A 14,729-nucleotide genomic window follows, 5' to 3' on the forward strand; every position below is an offset into this window, starting at 1 on the left:
GACAATCTTAAGGTCTCCTCTGGCATTTATATCTTCTTTATCTACAAAATGATTGTGTATGTGGCTTGTCATGAGGATTAGAGATAATTCATGTCAATGAAATTATATTTGGTACAGAAAATATGTAACCTTCAAAAATCCTGGGATCCCTCCCTCTGGGAAATGGGTAACCTGAGTCCATTCCCCACTAAACAGGGCCATAAACAGCAGCATGAGTCAGATACCACCATCAATATTTATTACCCAAAGCAATCTGAAAGAATCGGGCACAAGGTCATGGCTTTCCCAGGTTACAATAAAATCAGAACCTCTTCAAACTCACCCTCCACCCATAGCCAAAGTAAGGAATTAAAGGCTATAGCTCAAGCTATGTCATGGCTACTATATCCTCATTCTTGATGAATAGTCTCAAAGTCACAAGTTGGCATGATGTGATTTAGGTCCAAATCTTACCAGAAAAAAAACCCACCATTAAAATAAGACAAGTTCATAGAATCATTCCAACAGAAAGATACCAAGAGCCTTTAGTGGTAATGAGAAGAGGAAAGATTTTCTGTTTATAATAACCAGAAAGAAATGGAATTGTCTAATACCATCAATTGAGTATGAGCCTAGTTGAGTTGAGTATGAGCCTAGTATGGGATGCTAATCTTCTGGGGTGGGGGAAGTCTTGTGAGCTAACCAAACCCTCCTGGTCTCTGGTGAGGTCCACAGGTAGCAGTTTCCTGGTTGCCTGGTGAGAAGGGACCGTACTTAGGGGTGGGGTGGGGCATGTTGGGGAGGGGGTCCTTCACTTGGCAAGTGAAATAACACAATTCTCAGGAGCTGAAGAAGAGGCAGTCTTCAAACAGTGCTGAGAAGTCCTCTTACTTTTTCCACATTAGGGGAATGCAGACTGGTTTAACCTCACATGACATTTCCTTTTTCATTTGTTTGTTTTTTTCATTTGATTGGTTTAAAAATTATCCTGGATCCAGGAAAGTGATGCCTTTTCTTATTCTCCTTTTATCATCAAAACAAACAGCCAATATGTCTCTAGAAACATTGCGTTCTAAACTGGAAGTGCTGACAAGCCTTCATCCCAGACCCTGAGTGGCAGATTTTCATGAAAATCAGCTTCTGGGCCAGTTAAGTCTTCATGAAGTTATCTTTTCATAACTCAGCTCTTATTCCCCTCTGGGTCAGTAGCAGTGGAACCAGGAAACCCAAGGGCCAGATTTCCTTCCTCAATGAAGGCACTCCAGGAAGAAGGGGAGTTCCTGGCACCTGCCTGCCAAACTCTGCTCTACTTGCTGAACTTTGCTCAGCATGAACAGGGCATTCTGGCTACAAGTTCCCCCAAACTATCCCAGATTGTATCTTTAAGGCACACCAATTCCTCTGCATAAGGACTTCTGTTCACAATGAATTGTATTAGTTATTCTTAACATTCAAAAGAGAAAGTTCTGCATCAGAGCCCACCCGTGTCCAGCCATTGTGCCCTGAGATCCCGAGACTGTGGGGATGAGGGCAGAGCCCATTAACATCAGGGATTCTGGTCATTGGGGTCACACTTGATCATGATTTTCAACCCCAATCCCTTTTTAAATGTTTCAAAGGCTTCCAGAGCTTTCTCCAGAGGAAACCTATGGGTGACGAGGGGTTTTACGTTCACAGACTTGGATGCAAGCATCGAAATTGCCACTGGCCACCTGTAAAAGAGCACGAGCATTATATTCAACCTTCAAGAGGAAAGAGCCAGGTGCCCCAAACTACCAAGCACTAGATCAGCTTGGCCATATTTATTGATAGCACTGTGGTTCTGCAAAGCCAATTTTACAGGCCAACAACCCAGGAAAGGACCTTATGGCTTATGATTCAGGGGTACAGAGCCTATTTCCAATTGCCCCCACCCCTCACCCACCCGCTCACTCTGCCACGTCTGCCATGGAGCCTAGAATTCCTGTGGCATGAAGGTACAAGGCACATGGTGGAGACCACTGGGAAAAGGCAGAGAAGCTGTGGGGAGGCAGCCCAGGACAATCCAGTCACACCCACTAACAGCTCAGCTTACTGGAAAACTGGCGCCCTGATGAGGGCATAGAGTTACAGCCTCTAAAGCCAGGAGTAAGGGACACTGCTGGGGAGAGGGGTCCCAGCCAGAGGGCCCCAGCAGGGGAGAGGGTGGAGCTGCAGAACATGGGTGGGGCAAACTAAGACCCTTTCGCTCCCCAGGGTGGGCCCTAGGGCTCAGAAACGGAAGCCACAGGACTTGATTCTTCCTTTTGTCCTCCTTTCTCTCCTTCTTCCCTTTAAAGGGAGAAAATGGAGATCTGGTAACTTAAGAAAATGGGGGGAAAAAAGGGGCCTGGAGGGGATAAGCAGCAGACACTCAGTAAGAGTATGCTTCAAAATCCCCTCCTTCCTCCCCTCCATCCATCCTTCTGTCCCTCCCATTCTTTAACTGGCAGTGAGTGTTCTCTCTTTGGATCCCTGTTATATCATACAGCTATCAGTGTGGCCAGGGAGTGCCCCCCATGAACAAACAGGCAGATACTCATGGGCCCAGAGGCTGAGTGGGGCCTGCCATGGTCTTGCTGGAGGCTGGGCATCCCGGCTCACCCACAGCATACTCACGTGTTGCAGTATCGAAACACACCCTTGATATCCACCTCCCAGACGGCTGCATGCAGTAGGGGTACGGTGGTCATCTCAGAGCCCAGCCCCACAAGCACGAGGGTCCCACCAGAGCGAGTGGCCTGTAAAGGAGGTAAAAACAAGAAAGCTCAGAAGATAATACTGACTTCCCACTTACAATAACATATTGTCATCACACAAGTATCTTCTGGTTGCATCAGCTGAGCATCCAAAAATTCCTGAGAATGTGATTTGTGTACACTGCTGAACTGCTCAACCTGCCAACCAAACTTAACTGAGCGGGAGAGTAAACACGGTTTTCTTTAAAGTGTATTCTGAAAAAATACACTTAACCCATGGAGAACCAGGCACAGTGGGAACATCTTCCAAAGCTTTACAGATTCGGGACCCAATATTGGCTTCAGCCACCTCCACAGTCTAAGCACCTGTTCCTCCCCCAGAGCGCCCCTCCACAGGCAGCACTTTCATCAGAGCTGGAAGGAACCACTGGCCCTCTAAGCTCACCGGTGGTGAGAAAACTATAAACATGAGACAGATGGGCCACTTGTATTCTGTGGCTTAAAAAAGGCTTCATACATGCGTGCAGGCTGGCAGTTAGAAATCTTTTTGTTCCAGAGATGTTTACCTCAACAGTATGAGCCATAATGGGTTTTGTCTTCCTTGAATGTTTATCTGCCTTATCAGTTCCCCACTTGGAGTGGGTCACAGGCAGCAGTGAAATTTCTCCTGAAAATTTCCCCAGAACTCCCTGTGAGTGCTGTGCTTGTTCCAGAGCTTTCTGGGGATCACTGTGCTCAGTGCGGTGAGAGACAGAACAATGGATAATTCAGTCATGCTGGTTGTTCATTATAGTCAGCAGCAAGCATTTATTGGGACCATTCTAGGGCTAAACAGTGGAACTAGAGAAAGGCACACGTTACAGCCTCCAGTTCTGAGATGAAGGATACACCACAATCACAGCCTCCACTTCTGAGATGAAGGATACACCATGGAGAGAGGCCTGTGGTGCCGTGAGCAAGAGGTGAACCCAGGGTTTGAGTGGTGTGGGAGTGACTCCCAGCGCTGCTGCTTCAGAGCTGTGGCACCCTGGACGTGCCCTCTCAGCCCATTTTCTAGGGAAACTACTTCCTCATCAGCACTTCCTCTCTACCTGGTGGTGAGGAGGAACACCAACTGGCCATTCCAAGCTGCCAAGATGCCAGCAGTTTGCTGACCCCAGGTCAAGGAATGCTGGAACCACCTGGACACTATCCTGTAGGTATGGCATCTGCACCAAGGATATGACATCAATTCTACCCCAAGGCATCTGCCACGTCTCATCACAAACACTATCCAGTCATAACCTGGCAGGAAGGCGATGCTCAGATTTGTCCATATTTGGTCCAGCCACCTAGCCTGCTCATTGGCGGGGTGGCCTATAGCATTCTACAGCACCCGTCATGCGTGACGTCAGGAGAGACACTGCTTCAGGCCTGGTGAGGCCCATGGGTCACATTCACCTCCATGCCTGCCTCAGGTAGCCTGGCAACCAGGCCCCCACCATCAACAGCTGGAAATGCCAACTGTTCCAAATGCTCTAAGGGCAGGGCACAAGATGAAGGAGAGCCATGTCCTTTAAGTCCCCCAGCTTATACTGCCTCTCTGTGGGGTGGAGGTCACTTACCTGCTGACAACTTGAAGACAGCAGATGCAACTTACTCATGTCTTAGCCCTCAAAGTGCCCAGCACAAAGCCTGGCACATGGTAGGTACCCAAGACATACCATGGGTAGATCAATCACACACAGATCCATTGTTCCTCTCTGAGCTTCGGCTTCTTTTTGCCCCTTCCCACATGGTGACCACTGCCTATGACAGTGAAGCAGAGGGCTGGCCGACTCCCGCTGAAACTCAGGACAGTGCCAAGGTGGCACCCGCTCCTCCCTCTCCCCCACTGCTTCCTCAGCTCCCAAGGCCACTGGGCAACTTAGTAGGAGGAGGTCTAGGCAGCTCTGCTACTCAGCTTGGTGGGTCAGCCTTCCCTAGAATGTCTCATGTGATGCAAAGTGCCCTCCTGCTGTGAGTCTCAGAAGGAAGGAGGAAGCCCACGCTACCGTGGGGAGGCTGTCTGGGAGGCAGGGACAGGAGTCCCCTGTGGTGGCGGCTGCCTGCTACCCTCTCCAGCCCTGGCCCTGTCCCCCCACCCTAGCATGGTTGTTCGTGCCCTCCTTCCCTTCCTCTCCTAAGCAGCGGGGCAACTCAGGCACTGGGGCCTGGCAGGGCTGGGCCTGGGCCTGACTTGGCTTGCCTCAAACAAACCACAAATCCCTCAGCATAAAACGGTAACTGGTTTTCAGGGCTGTTGTGCAGATTAGGCCTCATGTTTATAAAGTACAGCAGAGAACCTGGCATACAGTAGGGCTTGGAACCTGGAAGTTGTTATTTTCCCTTCGTTTCCTCATACTTTGATCTGTCAATGCCACTCCCTCCCACCACCTCCAACTTCCTGCCAAGTTCCCATAAGTGGCTGGTGGGTCACTGAGGGGCGAGTCGGGCATTGGCAGCTTATCTGTTCCTAGGTCTGGGAGACAAAACAAGCAGTAGTCAGCTGTGACCCTGGAAAATCACCTCACCTTCATGACTAACTAAATGACTGTTATTTTATATAAGTGACTAAAGACTGCAATTTTCCTCAATAAAATAAGACGGGGATTTCCCACATGCAATTAAGGCATGGTTCCCTGTTTTTCTTCTTGATCTTTTTACCAAAACTACTGCACTTTTAACATCACAGATATGATCATGAAGCCAACCGCGTCCCCAAAGTGTGTGTCCTTAACATTTTTCAAGGCCCATGTATAGCTGTTATCTTGTGTGAACCTCAGATGGGCCAATGAGGATGTAAGGCAAGTTCAAGTACAGGCTCCACACTAGATATAAGAAAACAGAGATAGCAAAAGATGAATAAGTTTGGCTTGGGGCTCACACAGCAAGCTGGTAAAGAAGTTTGACTCCATACTTCTGCCTCCTTCACTCCCCTACGCTGATTCCCCAAAGCTGCCCTCAGCCCACTCACATAGATGCCCGCCTGGATGGAGGTCTCTGCCCCCGTGCACTCGATGGTGACTTCCGGCTTGCACCCCAGCAGACCTTCTATTTTCCTGGCAATTTCCTGAGGGCTCTCCTTGGAGATCTGGAGGACTAAATCAGCCCCAATCTCCTTGGCTTTGGACAATCGGGTAGCAGACAGATCTGAAGGTAAAAAAAAAAAAAAAAAAAAAAAAAAAAAAAAAAAAATTCTTTCAAACAAAGAAATCTGATGACTCATTAGGCAGAAAAGAAAATGGAGCTGTAAGATCTGATGGTAACAAAGCTCTCATGCAATGGGTGGTGGTGTTGAGCCCAACACACATACTCTTCACACCAAGCTTGTCCAACCTGCAGCCCACATGCAGCCCAGGATGGCTTTGAATATGGCCCAACACAAATCTGTAAACTCTCTAAAAATATTATGAAATTAAAAAACAGTTTTGTAAAGTTCATCAGCTATCATTAGTGTTAGTGTATTTTATGTGGGGCCCAAGACCATTCTTCCAATGTGGCCCAAGGAAGCCAAAAGATTGGACACCCCTGCTCTACACCCTCATATACCCCCATATCCACCACACAGCTACACACACACACACACACACACACACACACACACTCTCACACAAACTCTCTCTCTCTGATAGCTTCTCCTAACACAAAACACACACTCACACTCCTCTATATCTCCACAGTCCATATGACACTACACACTCACCCCCTCCACACTGTCACAGATAACCTCTCCTCACACATGCACATACAGTAGGACCAGCTGTTTCCCAGTCAAGGGGACTGATAAAGAACAAAGTCTTACCAGTCACCACTACTTGAGCTGCTCCCATTGCCTTGGCCACGAGCAAAGTGACTACCCCGATTGCCCCTAAACAAAGCAAAAGACGGAAGATTGTGAAATATTAAACATCTGCTCTCCCACTTGTCCAGGCCATGGACAGGAGCCATATCTTTTGTGTGTCTCTAGCATCTATCCCAGTGCCTGGCATGATAAGACCTTAGCGGCTGTTTGTTGAATGCAGAAGAGAATGAATCCATGAAGAATTATTTGCTACATAAAATACGCTCCTAGTGCTGGGTTCTATTTAATCCTCTCAAACCTCAGAGCTAAAATTTTCCCACTTACTCCTGGGCACTAGTGGAGATAATCTCAAAGAACCACAGGATTCAAGGAAACACAAACTTACTCAGAAAATAAGAAATCTCAGAAGGTCTGGACTTGTTTTCCTGTTCTTTCTTTGCCCCTACCTTCGTGAGAACCCATCACACCTCCCCCAGAGAGAGACATATTCCTTTTAGGTGCCCTCTGAGGACCACCTAGAGAGGGTCCTTAAGTGAGCTGGCTCCCTGGGTTGGCCCAGGTGCCCAGATAGCCCCAGGATACTCAGGTATCCAAGGATTTGCCTGAGACACCTGCTTCCCCATAGTATCTGCATGCTATGTGACACTATGGTTTTAATATAAAAATCAGACCCACAGAATGAAAGCAATGCAGAATATCTTTGGGGGTTTACTTTTTGTACACATCCCCTAAGAATAATTTTGTGAGCTCCCTCAGAAAACAAAACACTGAAAAATAATACCTGAAATGTACAACAAAGCATGATTAAAAAACTACATGGCTACTAAAAATTACGCCATAACTCTTTATCTATTGACATGGAAAAATGTTCACAGTATATTGATTTTTTTTTTTTTTTGGAGACAGAGTCTTGCTCTGTCACCCAGGCTGGAGTGTAGTGTTGCAATCTCAGCTCACTGCAACCTCCGCCTCCCGGGTTCAAGCAATTCTCTCACCTCAGCCTCCTAAGTAGTGCAGATTACAGGCACCCGCCACCAAGCCTGGCTACTTTTTGTATTTTTAGTAGAGACGGGGTTTCACCATGTTGGCCAGGCTGGTCTCAAATTCCTCACCTCAGGTGACCTGCCTGCCTCAGCCTCCCAAAGTGCTAGGATTACAGGCATGAGCCACCGTGCCCAGCCTGATTTTTAAAAAAGAGTAGGTAAAGGAAGCGTATTTAGCATGGTCTCAGAAAAAAACTAACTAACTAAAAGATTCTATACCCAAATATTAACAGTGGTTCTCTTGGGCTAATCGGTGACGGGATTGCAGGTGAATTTCTGTGTGTGTGTGTTGGGGGCAAGGCATGCATGTGTGTGGTATGTGTGACTTATTTTCCTTTTCTATGGTAAAAAGGTACTGGATCCATGCAGATTTTTATAAGAATCTGTCACCTGAGTCCCGCAGTCTGCTAGCCCATTGTGGCAAGTCTATTCTACATCCATCACCCCTCTTAGGAAGCCCTGTGATCACTTATTTGGCCAGCCAAAGAAAATCACAAACAAGTATGAGGAACACCAGATCACACCCACAAGGAGTGTGAGCGTACTGTCTGGGTCACCAGAATGATTCGTTCTGAGGCTGCTAGGGCCTGTTCCAGATGGCTGGAAAGATGGCTGGAAACAGGGGATGAGAGAAGGCAGCTAGCTACAACCCTACTGCAGGCAGACTGCTGGCTCACAGTGGTGTGGGAGCAGACCACTGCTCACTCCTCCCACTGGCTGGGAGCAGGATCTACCTTATTCATAGATGGGACTAGGCCATCACTTTGCTGGTATAATTTGAAAGTTCCAAGAGTTGCCCTTCCCTTTACTATCAAAAATATTTCTCTAAGGTGGAGGTTGCAGTAAGCCAAGATCACGCAAATAAAAAAATTTCCCTAGTTTCCCATCAAGGGTTCAAAAATAATCGCCAGATTAATTCCCTTTTTTTTTTTTGAGACAGAATCTCACTCTGTCGCCGAGGCTGGAGCGCAGTGGCATGATCTTTGCTCACTGCAACCTCTGCTTCCCAGGTTCAAGTGATTCTCCTGTCTCGGCCTTCCAAGTAAGTGGGACTACAGGGGGTGCACCACCACGCCTGGCTAATTTTTGTATTTTTAGTAAAGATGAGGTTTCATCATGTTGGCCAGGCTGGTCTTGAACTTTCGGCCTCAAGTGATCCACCCGCCTCAGCCTTCCCAAGTGCTGGGATTATAGGCATGAGACACTGTGCCTGGCCCAGATCATTCTTTTTGTTTGTTTGTTTTGAGATGGGGTCTTGTTTTTTTTGAGACAGGGTCTTGTTCTGTCACCCAGACTGGAGTTCAGTGGCACAATCATGGCTCACTGCACCCTTGACCTCCCAGGCTCAAGTGATCCTCCCACCTCAGCCTTCTGAGTAGCTGGGACTATAGGGACACACTACCACACCGGCTAATTTTTGTATTTTTTTGTAGAGATGGGGTTTCACCATGTTACCCAGAGTGGTCTCGAACTCCTGAGCTCAAGTGATCCACTGGCTTTGGTCTCCCAAAGTGCTGGGATTATAGGCAGGAGCCACCATGCCCAGCCAATTCATTCTTTAAATGAACGAAAGGGCTATGTTGCCTAGGACATACAACCCTAGTTAATATCATGTCTGCAGATACTCATTTGTTTAGCAAAGTGCTAGTCACTGAGGGAATGGGACACTGCAATCCTCCCTTACCCAGAAGGATTCTAGAACAAATCTCAAGCCTTGGAGGGGGAATGAGATGGGCAGAGGGTTCCCTGAATTCCCAGTCAATGAACCCGCAACAGGTTGGCTTCTGTTTCTTACCAGCTCCACACACAAGGACCTTGTGTCCCAGGGTAACTCCGCCTCTCCTGCAGGCATGGATCCCCACAGAAAGTGGATCAATCAGGGCGCCTTCCTCAAAGGTGACATTGTCAGGAAGCCTGAGGAGTCAATTGACACACAGAGATCCTCTGAGTTAACTACAATGCTAACAATAGTATTATATATGCCCAACGTCACTGTAATAACAACCATAGCTAACATTTATCGAGCATTTATTTATGTGCAGAGCAATGTGCTAAGCAATTTATATACATTAACTCATGTAGATCCCTGGAATAGTTCTGTGGTAGGTACTATCATTCCCATTTTATAGATGAGGAAACAGGCTTGGTGGGTTAAATGACTTGCCCCAGCGGTCCAAAGCTAGTGAGGAGCCAAAAGCGTTCAAATTAGAAGCCAGATATGTTCTCATCACAGAACCCATGCCACAATGTCCCCATCTGAAGAAGGCAACATGGTTTTCTTTGGAGAAATCAATTCAGTGAAATGAACACATTATATTTTCTTTAATGTGCTATCCAAGCTACGGTATGGTGGTTATCATTAATAAATGAAAAGTTTATTTATTTACTTATTTATTTATTTATTTTTGAGATGGAGTCTCACTCTATCTCCCAGGCTGGAGTGTAGTGGCGCAATCTCGGCTCACTGCAAGCTCTGTCTCCCAGGTTCACGCCATTCTCTCACCTCAGCCTCCTGAGAAGCTGGGACTACAGGCGCCCGCCACCATGCCGGGCTAATTTTTTGTATTTTCTAGTAGAGACGGGGTTTCACCGTGTTAGCCAGGATGGTCTCGACCTCCTGACCTTGTGATCCGCCCGCCTCGGCCTCCCAAAGTGCTGGTATTATAGGTGTGAGCCACCATGCCCGGCCGAAAAGTTTATTTAACAAGGAGTTAATATGGCCACCTTCCAGTATCTCATCTGCTTCCCAAACTTACAGCCTTTTTAGTTTCACTTTAGCAAACAATCCTGACTATCACCAGTTTTGCAGAACAGTGATTTAGCAATGGGCATCACTCTGATAGTCGCCTCCCATATTATACATTCCAGAAGAACCACATCTGAGGACAGCAGCTGCCCCGCTGACCCAGGACCAGTTAAGATGAAAGGACCTGTTCCACACAGCAGATTAAATACTGTGTCACCTTCACTCTGGGTTCTAGGTTTTCACTTCCACTGGCATCTTGACCCTATCAATAATACAGCTGATGACGACAGCAAATATTTGCATAAAGCTTTACAGATTAGGAAACATGCTCATCCGTTATCTCATTTAATCCTCATGAAAACCATGTTAGGCAGGTAGGGCAGGCTTTTTTTGAAAAACATTTATTTTACAGAAGAGGAAACGGAAACTCACTGACATTAAGAGAATTACCAAGGTTATGAAGCTAGGGAATGAAGGCCAGACTTAACCAAGGTGTCCTGATTCCACATCCTCTGCCTATCCCATATCAGCTCCATCCTGGTATGAGCAGCTGTGTAGCTAATATTAATATCCAATTTCTGCTAGTTCCTCACTGCCCAGGATTTACCCAGCACCCCAAATCTCCACACACAGGAACAGGAAAACCCTCAAGTTCCAAAAAGAAATAAATGTGGCAGCCAAACCATGTGCTCATCCCCATGATCCTTTCAACACTGTTTCCAATCTTCAACAGAATAACTCGGAGTCCTCCTGTCACTGTCCCTGATCCTTGACAGAACTACTCACCAGGCCAATGGAGGCCCAGCTGCCACCCACCACCCCCTTATCCCTTCCCATCGGCTTCTTTCCCATCACTTCCCCTACTCCAATCCACTCTCCTTCTCTGACTGCGGTCACACTCCTTCTACTCCCCCTAGAAGTATCCCTTCCATATAACAGGAAAAAGGTGAAAATGAAATCGTGAAGATTTCTAAACTCTCTCAGGGACTCCACAGGCTCCTAGACACGCCTGCCCTTCCACATCTGGGCCTCCTGAGGAACTCATAAGGGCTCTATGCAGAGGGTGGCTTGCGTGGAAACTACATCGAGGAGAGATGGGATTGGGGAAGGTGATGAGGGAAGATTGTTATCAGGAAGAATACTCTACTGATTAAGCAGATGCTGCCTCATCCGCCTGCACCCAACACAGCCAACCATGTTGGAAAGCCACCTGGTGTGGAGGCAGAAGCATGCACAAGGAGTCCTGGAGGCCAGCCCCGCTGCCACTGTCCTTGGGAAAACCACTGACTCCACCCTCCCCAGTCTTGTCCAGTGGGGGTTGATGGAGAACAAGGATGAGAAGACTCCAAGTCTCTTCCCAGCCCCAACCTTTCATGCTTTATAAATACCAGAGAGTGATGAGGCAACTTGGTAGTTTTTACAATGGGGTTCAGGGAACAGTCCTAATTGGGTAACGGATGATCAAGAAGCCAAGGAGGAAGCAGGAAAATAGAAAGAAAATAGGTACAAAAATAAAGAGGCTGTGTAGTATGGGAATCCTAAAAAGACATCAGAGAGGAGGGCTTGGGTCTAGGGAAGAACTGGGGACACAGGCAGAAAGCCCCCTGGGAGGAGAAGAAAGGCAGGGCTGTAGGACTCCCCAGAGACCTTCCTCAGCACCCCCACTGCCACTGCCACTGCCAACCAGAGCCCCATCATTCCCTATAAACCACCAGCACAAGGCTCTCTTTCAGGCCTACTCCTGAACCTCCATCCCCAGACCACTAGGCCATGACTATGGCATAGCTTAGTACCATTTACTGAGCACCTACTATGTGCCAGACCTCATGCTGGAGACTTGATATGCTTTTCTCATTGGATCTCATCAGTAATTCTGTGAGGGAGGTACCATTACTATTTCTATTTTACAGGCGAGGATATTGAGGTTACAAAATTTAAGTGACTTGCCCAAGGTCACACAGTTGTAATTGGCAGAGACCAGTGGGCTTCACTACTATGCTCTTCTGCCTTCCATGAAACTTTTGTTTGGTGTCTTGACTTGGAAAGGGCCCCAGAAAGATGGGCCCATTCAGGAACCACTTGCTGAAAGGTGTACTCTGCACATGTAACCTGCTTACTTCTAGAGCAGGTTCAAGTGTTGACTTAAACCCATCACAAGGTCTCTGGCCTGTGACTCCTCTCAAGGCTCCCAGCGGGCCCTAGAAAAACTCAGATCTGTCAGACTGCTCCTGTGAGTGGCACCTGGCCTCCATCAGACAAGCCCCATCCTGGTTGAAAACCACCACTGGGGCCAGGCTGCGGTGGGAGAAGAATGCATCTGGGTTGGGTCAGGGGGAAAGCGGCACTTCGGCACCCTAGAGCTCCATGGCTGGGGCCATGGGGGGGCCATGCAGAAAGGGAAGCACTTTGCTTCCTCCAGACTCAACTTCACAATTTCAGGGGTGAGAATTGGAGTAGGGTAGGGGAGTGGGCACAGGGCAGGAGCTTGAGACTCACAGAGACCCCAGTTTGACTCTTGGTTGTGCTCTGTGCCCAAGTCAATGAGCTTCCTTCTGCCTTGGTTGACCCAATAACGGTGCCCACCTCACCATTATTCTTGTGGAGATTAAATAAATTAAGGCATTCAAAGCACTTATTAGCACAAGGGCAGGCACATAGTAATAATAATTATGACTCTCCATGCATCACCTTATTTAATATTTTGGCGATTAAATGAAACTGAAGCAGAGAAAAGTTAAATCATTTCTCCAAATTCACTTGTCAGGAGGGAGTAGATCCAGGATCCCAGAGCTCAAGCCCTGGCAGCACACCACGGCACCTCAGGAAATGTCAGCCGTTGCTGTCATGGTGTGTTGTTGTTATTGTCGAGGTCATTGTTGTTATGACCTTCCTGGTGGTTGCAGTGGAAACTAATAACAGAGGATGAACCACAGGAATTCCCTCCAGGATGTCTGCAGAGGGTGAGTGATTTCAGCAAGAATTTTCTATTGTTGCTCTAAGTAAGGGAAACTGAAACTGAAAGACTAAAACCAACCACTGTGAGTCAGTCTTATTCCTAGGGAGGCTACCCTCTCTCAATGCCACCAAGAAGAGTAGCCTGCCCAGGCGATGCCTCATGTTTGGAATTAGGAGCTGAAAGAATAAAGAAATAACCACAGGAAACAGCACCAAGTTAATGAAGGGAAAGAGGTCCCACGTGACCCAGTGGGGCTGTGGACACTAACTTGTAACAAAAGGCTGCATTGTGCTTATAGAACCGGCAGAGGTTCCTGTCATCAGGGGGTGTGGCACAGAAGAAGATGGAAGGTGACAGATTGTATCGGCCCATCTTGCAGAATTCATCATTTTCTCGGGGAGCACCAGGCTCGATGGCAACACGATCACCTGGAGAGGAAAATAAAGATGGCACCATGTCTGAAGGTGGGAGCAGAGTCTGCCTCCTCTTTGGTCCGGTTCTTTGTTTTCCAACCTTTGAAAACAGCAGAAGCAGAGATGTTATGAAGGCTTGCATGCTCATGGGCAGATGCCAGATGAGAGAATCTAGCTTAACTAGCCACCCTCCTCCCTGGGGACCCAGGGTGTCCTAGGCAAGTGAGGAAACTCGGGATGAAGCACAGAGTCACTCTGGGGGAAAAGGACCAGCCCCCTCCTCCACAGCCCAGTGTGGCCTGCCCTTTTTCCAGCTCCTGCAACAAGCCAAGCCACCCTCTATCTCCATAGCCACTTCCCAGCCAAGGCAAGCCAAGTATAGTTCCCATCTCACACTGCTGGAAAAGGGGTAGCTAATACATGGAGTTTGCAGGCATTTTTTCTTCATCTGTTTAGAAGATAGAAAGCAAAGCCTTTACAAAGACAACAGCTATAATTACAGCATGTTTTATGTCCAGTTTGGTCGTTTTTAGACAATAATTAGGAGTCAACTGATTCCTGGTAGTAGAACTGCAAAGGCCAATGACCTGCAGAGGCCTCATACAGTGGAGAGTAATACTTGAGGCTTCTGAACAGCCAGCTCTATTATATTTCTACTCTATGCCTCACAACGACTGCTTGGAAACCCAGCCTGAGAACTGCTCTCTAATTGTCTTCTTTTTCTATCTTTTTATTATGAAGAATTTCAAACACACAGCAAAATTCAAAGAATTGTATAGTCAACACCTGGATACCCTCCTCCTACATTCTTCAAGGAACATCTAGCTATGTTCACTTTATCACATATCTATCCATCTACCCCTCCATCTCATCTCTGTCTCCTTCCATCAGTCTATCTTCTTTTCTGATGCATTCAAAGCAGGCTGCAGACATCAGTATACTTCACCCTTAAATGCTTCAGCCTGCATATCATTAACTAGAGTTCAGTATTTGTTTATGGTTCTTTTTTAAAGGTATCACCTAGGAATGCAAACCCCTTTTATGATACAGAA

At 47.3% G+C, this 14,729-nt stretch overlaps 1 protein-coding gene across 5 annotated transcripts in view; it reads right to left on the minus strand.

Moving 5' to 3' along the window:
- Nucleotides 1–216: 216 nt before the first annotated feature.
- The window catches only part of LOC107968609 (sorbitol dehydrogenase-like), a 64,299-nt gene continuing 49,786 nt past the window's right edge, over nt 217–14,729 (minus strand). For all 5 annotated transcript variants that reach the window (XM_063794922.1, XM_024349188.3, XM_024349186.3 and 2 more), the window contains 6 exons: nt 13,533–13,692; nt 9,358–9,476; nt 6,520–6,585; nt 5,692–5,867; nt 2,617–2,738; nt 217–1,691 (listed from right to left, as the gene is read on the minus strand). In XM_063794922.1, coding sequence (XP_063650992.1) covers nt 1,526–1,691; nt 2,617–2,738; nt 5,692–5,867; nt 6,520–6,585; nt 9,358–9,476; nt 13,533–13,692 — 809 coding nt within the window. In that variant the 3' untranslated portion in view covers nt 217–1,525. The remainder of the gene's footprint in view (nt 1,692–2,616; nt 2,739–5,691; nt 5,868–6,519; nt 6,586–9,357; nt 9,477–13,532; nt 13,693–14,729) is intronic.

The sequence above is a fragment of the Pan troglodytes genome, chromosome 16, assembly GCF_028858775.2.
Source record: "Pan troglodytes isolate AG18354 chromosome 16, NHGRI_mPanTro3-v2.0_pri, whole genome shotgun sequence".
In the NCBI taxonomy this organism is placed as follows: domain Eukaryota; kingdom Metazoa; phylum Chordata; class Mammalia; order Primates; family Hominidae; genus Pan; species Pan troglodytes.